Below are 15,726 nucleotides of genomic sequence, written 5' to 3' on the forward strand. Positions count from 1 at the left end.
AGCCCAAAAGCGGTGCCCGCTTCTCTGGCGCACACTCACACACACTGGCAAATACAATACAGCGAGCAGAAACCTCTAGTGATGCAAGGTGTTTCTTAAATATAGAGGACGATACATCACTGACTTTCCAAAATCGATCTGAAGCTTGTATGTCAACAACTCCCATAGTGAGAAACAGATTTGGTCATGGATTGCGCCTCGCTTTTTCCTAACCTCCTACATTTGCAGAGTCATTCAGTCCTGTTCACTGTCGCTTTCCTCTCCCTAGAGTTTATCAGTTTCTGCAGCTGTCCAAACAGGAAACCCAGAACTCAAATGTACGATTGAGCCGTGAGCTGACGAGCTCTGTGAGCACCTGCGCGCTGAGAGGGGCACTAATCCGGAGGAAACTGCGGCAGCACTTCCAGCGACCTATGAACATTTTCCCCACTGATGAAAGAGGAATCTAGAAACACGTGTGTAGGGATACACTTGAAAAGAATACTGGTACTGGCACTGGCCAACAAACTGTGAGAACTGTGTGTGAAGCGAGTAACACTGAACCACATCGACCATGATGCATGAGGTAATTCAGCTGTGACGTGTCAGCAGGGTGCTCCAACCCCCTTTGACTGCACAACATCATGCGAGTACAGCCTGCCCCACAACAAACAGGACCGCCCCTCAGGGTCTACTTCCTTCCCTCCCTCCACAAATTCGACTCCTTGTTTAATAAGTATGGCCACTCCCCTGGAGTAATTTGAGTAAGATGCATAGCGGCTGTGTGAAGCCCATCGTGATGCAAACCGGGGTGTACTTCCTTGTGATAGGTGGGTCTCCTGTAGGCGAGCAATGTGGACATGATGGCGATCTAAATAGCCCAGCACCTGCCTTCGCTTCCTGGGGTCATTCAATCCCCTCACATTCCCAGAGATGACGTGTAGTTCTGTCCTATCCTTATTACCATCAGCCATGACTATCGCATTGTGCATTCCGTACAGTGTCTTGGTCGCATTCACTTTTCAGCCTCTCACATACAAATCTCGACTCACACTCCCCCCTCCCTTCCCACCCCCCATCACCCACACCAGCTACCCCAACTTGTCAGGAATAAGCTCCCCTCCCCACCCTTTCAACTTCCCCAGAACAGCGTGCTGTGCTCCCAACCATTGAACCATTCAAAAAAGCAACAGGGGGAATGCCCTCAATTGGGGGCCACTAGGGACTCCCGCCACTGCCACTCAGCCTCTCTATCGCACCCATCCGCGACCTCCTGGACCTCAGGGGTCGGTCTGACGGGATGAAGGCGAGTGACCGGGAAGCCAAGTATGTCAACATGTCAACCTCTGAGTTTATACATCACCAGTCTGCAGAGCGTCCAATAATGTCCATTGGCTTTGCCGCTGACCGCATAATCCTCTGCAGGCCATAGTCGTCAGGCTGGTTCCGATAAAGGTGATTGGGATCACGACTGCCGTTGCGCAGCCTCCTCCCGGTAAGATGATCTCCTGTCGCGCTTAAGATATTCCTCCGCCTGTTGTGGTGTATTGAAGATGTGCGGAGACGCCCGATCATGAATCCGCAACCTCGCGGGGTACAGCATGGCATTTTGGATTACTTGGGATTGTAGCTTCTTTTTCACCGCTATGAACTTGCGACGGGCATCCTGCACGTTTTGGGTGAAGTCGGGATAGAAGGATAGGGTGGTGTTCTCGTACCGCACTTCCCCTTTTTCTCGCGCTAATCGCAGCACAGTGTCTCTATCGCAGTAATTCAGGAACCGCATTATCACCGGACGCGGGGGAGCCCCCGGGGGAGGGCGCATCGCCAATGATCTGTGGGCTCGCTCGACAACCAGGTGATCAGAGAATGGATCTTTCCCAAACAGTTTGGTCAATATTCTTTCCGTAAAGTCCTCCAGCCTCCCCGTGTTGGTAGTTTTAGCTAGGCCTAGCATGCGAACGTTGTTCCTCCTGAAGCGAGCTTCCAACTTCTCATTCTTTTCCGCAATAACTTTTAAGAGTTTGTCCATTTGTAGCATGTGCTGCCTGCTCATCCCCGCTCCATCTTCCAAGTCTGATACCCTGTGTTCCTCCTCCTTCAGCTGCTCTTCGTGTTTATCCAGTTTCGCCAAGACATTTTCCAACCTGTTGCTCATGGAGTCGATTTTTGAGTCAATGGAGGTGAGGCTCTGCTTCATGCCCACCAGCAAAGCCTTCCACCCCTCCTCTCTGGTCTCAGGAGGGTCGTCTTCCCCGTGGTCTCTAGAAGCAGAGCTGGGTGTTTTGCGGGTGTCAAACGCTAGCTTTGACTGCCTGGGTTCTGTCTTCCCCATTTCGATCTGGTGTCCGTGGACCGAATCCGGCTGGTGGCAGGTAGGCAGTCGCAGTGTTGCCGGTATCATCCCTTTCCTCATGGGGCCCCTTCGGCTTCTCTGTAGATCCTCTCAACAGGCCAAGGTAGAGTCAGGACAGCAGCATCGACAACCAAAAGTGGGCCAAGGACCGGGATTTCGCCTCTGGCAAGCCTCGTGTCTGAGCCCCAGGAAGCTTGCAGGCCTCTGGATCCGTGGCTGTCTGTGCCAGTGTTCACTCCCACTTACTAGTACTTATAGCCGTAGCGCTCACAAAATGGCGGCGAAGGGCCCACTACCTCCCCGCATGGAGCCTTTTGTAATGTCCTGGCTCTAAAGTGGTCAGCGGTAGGAGGGGCCGCAGTCAGTATGAGGTAGCTTCCAGTGGGCAAGCTTTATTGCAGCCAGCCAAGCTTCAGCACAGCAGCAGCTCAGCACACATGAGTCTGCGCTATCCCCGGGGGCCCGGCGCTCCGACTCAATGCAAATGGCGGCTCCTGCTATGTTTCACGAAACTAGCAATCCTCCCCAGCGTAGGGCGTCCTCTCGTTCTCCCTCTCTCTGTCACAGCCTCTCCCAGGGCCACACCGCCTCCGTAGATCCCCAGCTGCCCCCCACCTCAGCAGTCCCTCACCGTATTTTCAATCGGGCCGCAAGTGCCTCCACCGGCCTTCTGTCGGTTCACGCGTGCTCAGGAGAGATCTCTTATGGCAGCCGGGGGCCTTCCTGATGCAGCTTCTGTCTCCATTCCTGAGGGCCGTTCAGCAGGGGTGAGGTCCACCGGGACGCCCCAGCAAGCGATGGGCCCTGGATAGTATTTCCGGTCTCGTAGCGTTTGGGCCTATGCAGCAGCGACCTCACGTAGTGCTCGCGGCCCGGGCAACTCCCCGAGGTAATCAGTCTGCAATCCGCCGCTGCATCTCCCAGTACTTTTCTCCGGCGTTCTTCGGAGTTCCAGCCCCAATTTTTGACAGCGGCACCTGTGTACCCTCCGGTACAGGCACTTGTGGGTCAATGTGAGGTGGTAGGATGGGGGTTATGTTTATAAAACCGCCTGGATCGCCGGGAGCTCTACACCAGCGCGGCCATCGCGGTCTGGCGTCACCTAGCGCCCCCACTAGTAGATACACACATGCGCTGACGGAAGAGCAAAACGCCATCTTGCATCTTACAAGTCTTCCAGAGGCCAAGGTCACCTCACCGTGAACCGTGGGAAGAAGCTGCCACGAGAAAGCTTTGCATTAATGTTTTCTGTATCAAATTGTTTATTTGCATTTCCTGAAAGATGGGTGGGAATAAAGATTTGAAACAATTAGAGGATGGGAATGTTAAAATAATAACTGTTTAGAAAGGTACTCGTATGACCTAATAGAATGTGCTCATCCTATTTCCCCGTCCAATCACAAGTTGAGAACCCAGGTTATTGAAACATTTAGGTTTGTTCCCAAGCGTAGAAGGGGTATAACTAGACCAGGTCCTGTAGTAGAGGAGGAGTCGTCGGTAGCAATCGATGCCGTCTGCCAGAATCGCTGTCAGAAGGTCTTGTGGGTCGATCGAGGGAGGAGAGGAGTCGAGGAGAGGAAGCTGATATCAGAAACGGGGAAGCTTGCAGAGCCGAGTCCGTCCAGGGAGGTCCTGAGGTCCCGTCCAAAGCCCGTCCAGAGGGGGGAGTCCGTCCAAGGTCCCTTGGGTTGTCCAGAGGCATCTGTCCTGAGTCCTGTTGAATCCTGGTCCAGAGAGGGGAGTCTTGCCCGTTCTGACTTTAAAAGCCAGCATCCCAAACTTAGATAATTATGAGCACACAGGTACCTGGGGTTTATTAGATGTTGCACATGTCTATACATTTGCTATGGTATGTTTTGCATTTCAGGCTTTAATTTCTTAATTAAGCGCCTGGTTTCCTCTGCAAATTTTGACTGTCATCTTATTGCTTTCTTTGTATTCATCTCATGCAAAACTCTTATTTAAAGATTGTTCAAAACTTCCTGCAGGTGTGGTTATTTTAGGTAGCTAAATTAGATAAGATAAGAAGTGGGTAAATCCTTATCTATCAGTCATTTACATCGCCCTGATCCAGGGCTTGGGGTATGGTAAGACCTCAAGGGAAATTCATGATAGGTGTGCAAGGGTAAGTATCAAATCGCCAATCCGGACCAGTGTGCACACGTGAAAGGGGCCCAGTGTGTTGAGCGTGTGTATGAAGCTTATCAGGTCCGGCTCGGTGAAGCTTGCGCGCCATCACTTCCCAAGTGGTGTTTTTGTTTTTTAAATTCATGATGATTAATATGACAACTGTCTGTTTAGAACGTTTTTAGAGTTTTAGCTCTTTTTATTACATATTTTAGATTTAATCCAAGAATTTTACCTTATTTAATTGCTCTAAATGGTAAAGTCTTGTTTGTATTTGTACACTTTGATGGCTTTAAGTAAACAGCCGAATAAAGTTATTCAAAGATAAGAGTCCTTGGGGAGGAACTCTGCTTTGTGTTTAGTGATCCAGTCTTGTGCTTCTGCCGTTGTGACCACAGATCGTATGCGTTTCACCAAAGTGTTGGTTGGATCCGAGTCCATGAGGCGGGAATATAGGGCATCCGCCAGTTGGCGTAGGCATTCTTGGTCGCAATACATAGAATTCATAACCGCAATCAAGCTGCCTTTGGCCGCTGGTTTGATTATGATCGCGGGGTCCTCAGTCAAGGAGGTGATAGCTTCAGGTTGTCTGGCTGTTAGATTATCATAAGGTCTTGATGTCCGTAGGGCATTGCAACACCGGCCTCACGAGGAGCAATGCCCAATGGTGAAGCATGAGATCCCTATGGGTGTGTGAGGGAAACAAGAAACAGTCCGCAGGATTCTCCTCTTTAGATTCTTCCACCTTTTTTCTGTCTCCTCTTTAATCTCTTTTGACAAGAACTGTACCTCCCTAGTTGATTTAATTACTGCTTTAGGAGCCTAGTCACTAGACCTTTATCGGCTCCCAGTCCCCCCTTCTCTTTGTTTTGAGTGAACCTGGAACAACCAATTCAACTGCGAGTCCCAAACCCAAGACACAATACTTCATGGCAAATTGTCCATTGTGTGAAGCAGGAAGGTAGAGCTTGAGAGCGTAACAGGGTTTTATCAGAGTCCGTTCCCTGGAAGGCGGGAATCCTACTCAGTGGCCCCCATTGGAAGCCCAGAGCCACTCGTTCAAACATGTGTGCCTGATGTCATTGCGCATGCACAGCGACACGTCAGTCTTGCGTAACCTGCTTTACGCCTTAACATCTCCGCTCCACCCTCTCCGCAGACCTGCTTCTGAGTCTCATCTTCTTAAATTACAGAGCAGCAGGAGGGAATGAAAGCGGAAAGATGGGTTGCTGAATCTTGTGTCTATAGAGTTTTACATACTTTCCTTGCTGGGGAAGCTGCTGGGCCCTGTCAATCTAAGAACACAATTGGCTAAAAGGAGAGAGATTTTTCATATTTAAAAGCACAGACTGCTAGAGTAGTTACTGGTATTGAAGGGAGTTACTCTGCGTGTTGACGTGCTCCTGGTGGAAGGGTAGAATGCTGTCACTCACAGTGAAGTTAGCCAATGGCTGAAGTGGGCGGACCCAATGCCTCCTGCAGTATGCACTGATGAATGATGTGAATGACACAACAGACCAATGGATAGAGATTACTGGATCAATGACTTTCTTTGTATATTACATTTAGAATTCTAGATAGAGTAAAAGATTTTGGCTAACGCAGGCCCAATGACAGACACAGTGCATATATCAGCAATGCGCAGTTGGCCCCCAGAGGGATGTAAATGACTGCAGAGCTGCAGAACAGGATGATGACAGAAGACAATGTTCACTGACAGGGGAGGAGTGGTCAGTCTACACCTGTTGTAGTCAGTGTCTGGACTTTTACGGAAGGAAGGAGTATTATGAGGCTTCAGCCTCGCCACGGAATCACAACAAAAAGCCGAAATGGCGCTGTCTTGTCAGATCAGCCTCTTTCAACTACATTTTAATATTTTAGACTCCTGTCCTCCTGATGAAATAAACCACTGACGTCACTGCGAGGAGCTGCTGGTGATGGCCTGGCACTGACAACTAAGTCTTGTCTCAGCACAGGCCACACACGCTGGCTCCTGATTGTTAAAGTTGTGTTCAAATGTCTTTGTATTTGTCATGGAGCCTTCTCAGGCAGGGGTCTGTTTGTCCCTCTCCTCCCTCCCTGCTCCAGACTAAAACAATCTTCCTTCCTCTCATCAAACAGAAAATAGGCAAACCTTAATATACAAATAGATGTCTATCTTCCGTCGCGGTGTCAGGCTGCTGACCTGATTTCAGGCGGGGCTTCGAAACACCTTGTTAAGAGTCACACTTTATGACTCCCAACCCACCTTTACATTCAAGTTTTAGGGGCACATGCATCAAAGCAAATTGCATTCGCAAACGGTGCGAATTGCAAAATTCGGCCGTTTGCGAATGCAATTTCCTTTTTTGGGATGCATCATGTTTTTTTACTTTTTCGCAATTTAAGGAATCGCAAATATGTTGCGATTTCTTAAATTGCGATTGCATTTAAGAAATCGCAATTTGTGATTTCTTAAATGCAATGCATGAATATTTTTTTTTTGCGAATTCGCAAATAGGAAGAGGTAAATTACCATGAAGTTGAACTTCATGGTAATTTGCGAAAACTTTGAAAAATGCACAAAAGAGCATTTTTGAAAGTTTCATTTGACACACACACATGCCCAAAGGGCATGTGTGTGTGAAAATTGTTCTTAAAGTTAAATTTCAGGGGTGCAGGAGGGGTCCTTTGGACCCCCCCTGCACCCTTGAAATAGCATTCTCATTTTGTGATTCTTTAATTGCGAATCGCAAAATGAGAATGGCTTCCCATTCAATCCTATGGGCCTCTAGGCCCATGGGAATCAATGGGGAGGGATTCCTTAATTGCGATTCACAAATTGTGAATCGAATTAAGGAAAAATAAGGAATCGCAAAAAAAATTGCGAATTGTTAATGCGCAGCCGTTTGCAATTTCTTAATTGTGATTCCTTAATTTTCGCAATTAAGAAATCGCAAACGGGAACATTGATGCATGTGGCTGTTAGTCCTTAAATGTAATGTCTCGGGGTTTGCTACAGAGTTCTTAAGTTTCTGTAATGGCATCTAGGGGTGTTCAACGCAGGTCAATGTGTGCGGATCAAGACATAGTCTTAGAAAAACGGCTAAATGAATATAATTTCTTTGTAATTATAATTCTCTCTTATCTGGATATCCTAAAACTCTAGCTCTGCTCCATTCCTTCTGCAGTTACATTGTCCTCTCTGCTCTAGATCTCACTGTACATTAGAGTGGACAATTGGTACATCTAAGAGCAGGGCAACTACATAGCTCCAAGACGCCCTACTGGGCCAACCGGAGCGCTGCATTAAGTGGATTTCATCCATTAAGTGAAACACATTGTGCAGGTACAAGGAGTTCATGATCATATATCTCATTTCTATGTCTCTTGAGTTTGTGGCCCGCCCTCTTTCTTATCACCCTCTTTTTTTTTTCAGGCGGAACCTCACATGAGCCATGGAGAACAGACGGAGCGCATCTAGTGATGTCCTGCTCTACACCCTGGAGGACCTCTTCGAAGCTGACTTCAAAAGGTTTAAGAATAAATTATCAGAAATCAACTTCAAAGGAGAGAGAAACATCCCACGAGGACTGCTGGAGACAGCAGACCAGATTGACACCAAGAACCTTCTTGTAGAGTTCTACGGCTCAGACTCAGCCATTGATGTCACCATCGAGGCCTTCACCAGGGTCGGCCTGATGGAGGCGGCAGCCAGACTCAGAGGGAAGCGACAGCGAGGTAAGAGGGGGCGATCCCTCAAGATCACACCCCAAGGTCCACTTTGTGGGCCAAATTTAAAACATTTTCATAGGTTTTCTTACTTAAAGGTTAATACAAAGGATTTTTCTAGGCCAACACTTTTGAAGGATTCCACATTGGACCTCCTTCAAAGTATATTTGGTCTGATTTCTGCTCTAAGCACCTCAGAGAGTCTTCCTTGGAGCTGCATTTTGTTGTTTTTTGAGTGCTTTGTGGTGCAGTTGCCCCTCCCATTGCTACCTCTCCTGGTGCTTGATCAAACGTTAGAAGCGTGACTCTTGAGGCACAGCCGGGAGTCAGGGGCGATACTTTAGAACTGTTTTTAAACTCGGGGAATTCTCTACCCATTTTTAACTTTATTGTGGGAAATTGTTTGGTTAGCGTAATATCACATTTTAATGTGCACGACCTTCCAAAACAAACCCCTACCTTTCCACTTCCTTCCAGAGGGCCCACACGTCCTTAGGCTGCCGATTTAGGGCTCCTAGGACGCGGGCTCAGGATCACGAGCGCCATCTTTGGGGTAATTTTGCTCGGCGGTCTAGTGGTGAGGGCGATTTAGGCCCTCCCACTACATTTAGGACCGAGTAGAGCTGACAACCCAGTGCTAGAAGTTAAAAGCGTGACTCTTGAGGCACAGCCGGGAGTCAGGGGCGATATTTTAGAACTGTTTTTAAACTCGGGGAATTCTCTACCCGTTTTTAACTTTATTGTGGGAAATTGTTTGTTTAGCGTAATATCGCATTTTAATGTGCACGACCTTCCAAAACAAACCCTTACCTTTCCACTTCCTTCCCGAGGGCCCACACGTCCTTAGGCTGCCGATTTAGGGCTCCTAGGACGCGGGCTCAGGATCACGAGCGCCATCTTTGGGGTAATTTTGCTCGGCGGTCTAGTGGTGAGGGCGATTTAGGCCCTCCCACTGCTAAATGCCTCCCCCCACTCGTACGCGCAGCGAACGAGCACAGCGGGCACGCCGTTGGCTCGTCAGAGGTGAGCCAGAGGTAAGCCCGTCTGCGCCCGTCCGCACTCGACCAAGCCTAGAGCCTAGCTCTTTGGAAGTCACTCCCCAGGACCCCCTCTTGTATTCTAATGAAGCTCTACTCCTCATGAGACCGAGGATCTCCCCACCTTGTCTCCACTCTATCCTGGTGAATGGTTCTGTTAAACACTGTCATAACTGTTCTTTTAAACTCACCACCAATGTTCCTAGCTCCTCCGCCTCCATGGACATGCATATGGCCTTACTGAATTGCCGATCACTCCCTAAACATGCCGAAGAAATCTATAGCATGTTAGAGGATCTCCAGTTGGAGGTTCTCTTTTTGACGGAAACCTGGTTAGGACCTTCAACGGACCCGGACATCGTTAGGTCTCTCCCACCTGGTTTCCTCATACAACATCTAGACCGCCCTAAGGGCAAGGGAGGGGGAATTGCCATCATTTATAGGGAGCACCTCTCATGTCAGCTCCAAGGCAGTCCCCTGTCAGACTGTGAGAATACTCTATTCACAATTCAGGTGTCGCCATGCAAATCCCTATCAGGCCTTCTTATTTATCGCCCCCCGGGAGCCGCAGGTCAATTCTGCAGCTCACTAGTGGAACACTCCTCTACGATGGCCACCACCTACTCCAATTTCATAATCCTAGGAGACTTAAATTTACATTTTGATAAGAATGAAGATAAGTTGGCCTCGGACCTTGCTTTAGATTTGGCATCCTTTCACCTCCCGCTAGAAAGTCGCCTTCCAACCCATAGGCTGGGGCATCTCCTAGATCCTATCTTCTCCAACGTTCCGGACCTTTCAATCTCCCCCCCCTTCTCCAATACCCTGGTCAGACCACTATGTAGTCACATTTAAATGGCAGATTACAAGCCCCCAGTGCCATATACCTCCATCGAGCCGACCTACACGCCCGTGGGCCAAGCTCAACCCAGAAATCTGGAAGCACCACTTGGAGCGTAACACCCCAAGGGGTGGATCAGATCCTATATCGTCCGACTTCGAGTTCTCACTCTGGATAAGGGACACCCTGGACGTTGTCCTCCCGAAAAGATCCACCTGTAAACCCCAGAAAAAAAAGCTGAAAGGGCATGGAGAAAGGACTTTAACTTGGTAAAGAAGCTAGAATACAAGCGCCTGATGCTTACTTATAAAAAAAAAACTTAAATCTGCTCAATCCTCTTACTTTGACGAAAAAATCAGGGCATCGGCGAACTCCTCGAGGGAGACGTTCAATATTGTTAAAACCCTTTTAAAAATTCCCGACTCCTCCACCCTAGTGGAGCCTTCGGTCAGCGGTTGTAATGAATTGGCTGAATTTTTTGACACTAAGATCAAAAATATTCTGATATCTCTTCCATCGCTCCCTCCACAGACTATTGTACTGCGTGAACAGGCTGAAGTCCCACCCCAAGAACAAAAACCCAAATTAGACCGTTTCGCCCTGACAACAGCAGACAAACTCCTGCCTGTCCTCCAGTCAATCAAAAGTGGTTCTCCATTGGACCCTGCCCCTTTCAACATTCTTAAATTCGTTTCCTTGACCATTTTGCCTCACTTGGTCGACCTCATCAATCTGTCCCTCTCCCATGGACCAGTCCCACCTAGCTGGAAAAGGGCAATTGTTAAAGCTCTGATTAAAAAACCAAAGCTGGACCCCCTTGAACTAAATAATTACCGCCCGATCTCCCTTCTGCCGGGTGTCAGTAAAATTGCAGAAAAAATAATCAACCAACAGATCTCCAACTATCTAGAGATGAACAACCTACTTAGACCCTCCCAGACAGGCTTTAGGCCAGGCCAAAGTACGGAGACCGCTATGGTGGCGGTGGTCGAGGAAGCCAGAAAGATCATGGATGAAGGAGGATCAGTGGCAGTGATCCTCCTAGACCTCAGCGCGGCATTCGACACCGTCAATCACTCTCTGCTGATCCGTAGACTTAATGACCTGGGTATCGCTGGGGTTGCCTTGTCGTGGCTTGACTCCTTTTTGAGCGATAGATCTTTCCAGGTGGCGGACGGGGACCTACTTTCCAACAGCCTACCAATTCATTGTGGGGTCCCCCAGGGTTTGTCGCTTAGCCCGACCCTTTTTAATGTTTATATGTCCCCCCTGGAGAAGATTGTCGCTCCATTTGGGATCAAGCTGCTCACCTACGCCGATGACACCCAGATGGTAGTATCCCTTAACCAACCCAACCACTCCTCCCCTGATCAACTCACATGTCTCGGAGAAATCACCAAGTGGATGGATGGATCCCACTTGAGGTTGAACAGTGGAAAAAGCGAGGTTATGGTTTTGGGCAATAAACTTCATTTTCGCCCAGAGTCCCTCTGGCCCCCATGTATGCCCCCCCTATTCCCAAATGTGCCATCAAAAGTCTGGGGATCTGGCTAGATGAAGGACTCACCTTCTCCACCCAATCACGGAAAACCGCGGGTATCTGCTATGGCCTCTTACGGACCTCCAGGAAAATTCTTCCGCTGCTCCCCCCTCAGTCCCAAAAACTCCTGCTACAGGGATTAAAATTGTCCCGCCTGGACTATGGCAACGCCCTGTACCTTGGAGCCCCTAAAAAGGTGATTTCACAACTCCAAGTAGTTCAAAACACAGCTGCACGCCTTCTTTTACGGGAACGAGCAATTACTGCTCGGCCAAATCCTCCCACAGGTCCCTTCACTGGCTACCGATTCAAGAAAGAGTGCACTTCAAGGCTCTATGCACCACCCATAAAATCTTGCACAATAAGGCCCCTCCTATATTGAAGGATCTCAGCACTCCACACACAACCAATAGAACACTCCGATCTTCCCACCTCCACCTCACTTCCATACCCAGGATCAAGAAAGCTCGCTCAGGGGGCCGTCGTTTCGCCTACAATGCTTCCAAACTGTGGAACTCCCTCCCACTGAACATTCGAGCCCAACCTGACATCCTTCCCTTTCGGAAACTTCTCAAGACATAGCTGTTTCCTTAAGTTCCCCCCTCCCTCTCTTCTTCTTCTGCACTAGCGCTGGGACGCTCACGGGCAGCCATGCGCTCTACAAATCTGTAATAAATAAAAATAAATAAAATAGAATATAGTATCATGAGAAGAGTGGGGCACCCTCATGCAATCCTATATGAAGAAATGTAACAGGCCTTGTCACGCCTTTTCCCACATCCATGAAGTGGTATCGACCACCCGTCACTATCAGACATCACATTGCACGTGCTCCTTACTGACCAACATTCGGGGTATTAGTTCTACATTGGAAAGTTGGTCTCAATAGGCTGACTCTCTGGAGTGTCTTGGACGAGCTTTAAAGGCTTTACTCGTAGATACGCTGGTATTTGCATTGGTTTGTAAGGAAAAGTATTGCAAACCAGGGCGAAAAGCTGCTTTGTGTTACTTAGAGGCAAGGGGCCGTTCCATTGGTGGTACATGGCAGTTTCCATGCAACAACCCTAACAACCCCTTTTTGATGCAAAACCCCATCTACTACCATTAAAAGACACGGTTTTGTTCCAAAAAATAAGGCTGCTGGAAAGCAGGCGTTAAAGGCGAAATCTTTTAATTTCTCTTTTCTTTCTTTCCTGACTTTGCATGTGAGCTGCCCTGTACAGCACACATACAACGTAGGAGAAGTTTTAAAACTTGTCTAGTCATAGTATTTTGTATTTGAAGGGGAGCCTTCCAGTATGAAACCGATGCAAGACTCCTGCACACTCCCCTGCACTATGGCGGAAAGGTGAGTGCATGGTTTGCGGCAGCAAATTTGTGCACCTGCACTAGGGAGATGGTAGGAGACAGCCATATCTCTGTAGATATGGCACTGTCGTGTTATCTCCCATTCACGCAACACATTTTTAGCTGCTGCGCTACGTTTGTGACACGTTTGTAAACCTGAGCCTTAGTGTCATACTGTAGTTATCGCCATCATGAATAAAGGAACAGGTGGGATGTCTGATGTTAAAGAACATAACTTTAAAAAGGCGCTCCTCTCTTCTTTCACCAATGCCCATGAGCCTTGAAGCCTGGTAATATTCACGGCTCGTACCTCACACTCGTATCCTTACTTTTGACTTTGTGATAGAAGTACATTAATACAGCAGAACTGCCTATTCTTACACATTGCTAGTTTCTTGAAATATAGACAGGATTGACTAAATTCTGTAGTAAATGCTCATTTAGGTACTCAGCTACAGGTGAGAGAAGTGACGAATGTATGTATGTACATGGTATTTCTATAGCAGAAATCTAGACACAAGGCAGCGTTGCACTCTACAGGGTCAAAGACAGCGAGTGACAGGAGAGGCAGCGTAATGCTGTAAAGGGTCAAAGACAGCGAGTGACAGGAGAGGCAGCGTTGCGCTCTACAGGGTCAAAGACAGCGAGTGACAGGAGAGGCTGCGTTGCGCTCTACAGGGTCAAAGACGGCGAGTGACAGACGAGGCAGCCGGCTTGGGGATGGGTTAATGCTTTGTGATGCAGTGTTCTCTAAAGAGACCCGTCATCAACTCTTTTCTAAATTGGAGCATCTTTGGGGCGGTCCTCACAGAGATGGGGATGTTATTCCAGATACTGGGGGCCGTAATTATGAACAGATCGCGCTGCCCTTGTGTCACACAACACAATCACTAAGTCAAATTCACCAAGCAAAGAAAGGCAACCTTGTGTGGCCCTGCGTGGCCCTGCGTGGCTTGGTAAATCTGGGGTGCTTTGCGTTGCTTGGTTCCACGAAGGTGATAAATGCGTCGAGTGTGGATGTTCCCACGCATCCACCCATGGATTGTGATGCATTGACAGATTTACTAAGACTGGTAAATCTGGAAATGCATCAAAATGGTACGCATTCCCAGGAAAGATGCAGAGGAGAAATATTGTTATGTCTCCTTATTGTTTCCTCTTTTATGCAGCACACTTAGAAAGAGGAAAATGCCTAGGAGGATTTTTGTTTAGCACAAAGGTGTCCCTTTCTGCACAAAACAAACCTGCCAGCAAAGCAACCTTGCCCTGTGGCATAAGGGTGCCTACATTGGTGCTAGCAAAAACAACAAGTGATGGACTGAATGTGGATCAATGTCACACACTCCCCCAGTCAAAAGATCTGGGCCCAAATCCATTGTTTTTTTGCACTCCACACCACCCTGGGTTAGACAATGGCGATATGCAAATCAGCTCTGACCCTGTTGCCCCATGGGAACAGTCCAGTCCGAACTACAAAATCCATGTCCTTCCCAGAACGGAATCAAGCATCCGAGGACCGGACCGGTTTCGAGGTAACACCTCTCTTCAGCCCGGCTAGCTTGACTCCAAGTGGTGTGGAGTGCCTGGGACCCACGTCTGGGCATCCCCAGCGCACTTAGGGCGGCAATTGCAAAAACAACAAGTGATGGACTGAATGTGGATCAATGTCACACACTCCCCCAGTCAAAAGATCTGGGCCCAAATCCATCGTTTTTTTGCACTCCACACCACCCTGGGTTAGACAATGGCGATATGCAAATCAGCTCTGACCCTGTTGCCCCATGGGAACAGTCCAGTCCGAACTACAAAAGCCATGTCCTTCCCAGAACGGAATCAAGCATCCGAGGACCGGACCGGTTTCGAGGTAACACCTCTCTTCAGCCCGGCTAGCTTGACTCCAAGTGGTGTGGAGTGCCTGGGACCCACGTCTGGGCATCCCCAGCGCACTTAGGGCAGCAATTGCAAAAACAACAAGTGATGGACTGAATGTGGATCAATGTCACACACTCCCCCAGTCAAAAGATCTGGGCCCAAATCCATCGTTTTTTTGCACTCCACACCACCCTGGGTTAGACAATGGCGATATGCAAATCAGCTCTGACCCTGTTGCCCCATGGGAACAGTCCAGTCCGAACTACAAAAGCCATGTCCTTCCCAGAACGGAATCAAGCATCCGAGGACCGGACCGGTTTCGAGGTAACACCTCTCTTCAGCCCGGCTAGCTTGACTCCAAGTGGTGTGGAGTGCCTGGGACCCACGTCTGGGCATCCCCAGCGCACTTAGGGCGGCAATTGCAAAAACAACAAGTGATGGACTGAATGTGGATCAATGTCACACACTCCCCCAGTCAAAAGATCTGGGCCCAAATCCATCGTTTTTTTGCACTCCACACCACCCTGGGTTAGACAATGGCGATATGCAAATCAGCTCTGACCCTGTTGCCCCATGGGAACAGTCCAGTCCGAACTACAAAAGCCATGTCCTTCCCAGAACGGAATCAAGCATCCGAGGACCGGACCGGTTTCGAGGTAACACCTCTCTTCAGCCCGGCTAGCTTGACTCCAAGTGGTGTGGAGTGCCTGGGACCCACGTCTGGGCATCCCCAGCGCACTTAGGGCGGCAATTGCAAAAACAACAAGTGATGGACTGAATGTGGATCAATGTCACACACTCCCCCAGTCAAAAGATCTGGGCCCAAATCCATCGTTTTTTTGCACTCCACACAACCGGTCCGGTCCTCGGATGCTTGATTCCGTTCTGGGAAGGACATGGCTTTTGTAGTTCGGAC

At 48.7% G+C, this 15,726-nt stretch overlaps 1 protein-coding gene across 1 annotated transcript in view; it reads left to right on the forward strand.

Moving 5' to 3' along the window:
- Positions 1–15,726, forward strand: part of LOC144763074 (NACHT, LRR and PYD domains-containing protein 12-like) — a 699,377-nt gene that overhangs the window by 221,175 nt on the left and 462,476 nt on the right. Inside the window, exon 2 of the mRNA XM_078648376.1 lies at positions 7,881–8,182. Coding sequence (XP_078504502.1) covers positions 7,900–8,182 — 283 coding nt within the window. The 5' untranslated portion in view covers positions 7,881–7,899. The remainder of the gene's footprint in view (positions 1–7,880; positions 8,183–15,726) is intronic.

The sequence above is a fragment of the Lissotriton helveticus genome, chromosome 6, assembly GCF_964261635.1.
Source record: "Lissotriton helveticus chromosome 6, aLisHel1.1, whole genome shotgun sequence".
Lineage (NCBI taxonomy): Eukaryota > Metazoa > Chordata > Amphibia > Caudata > Salamandridae > Lissotriton > Lissotriton helveticus.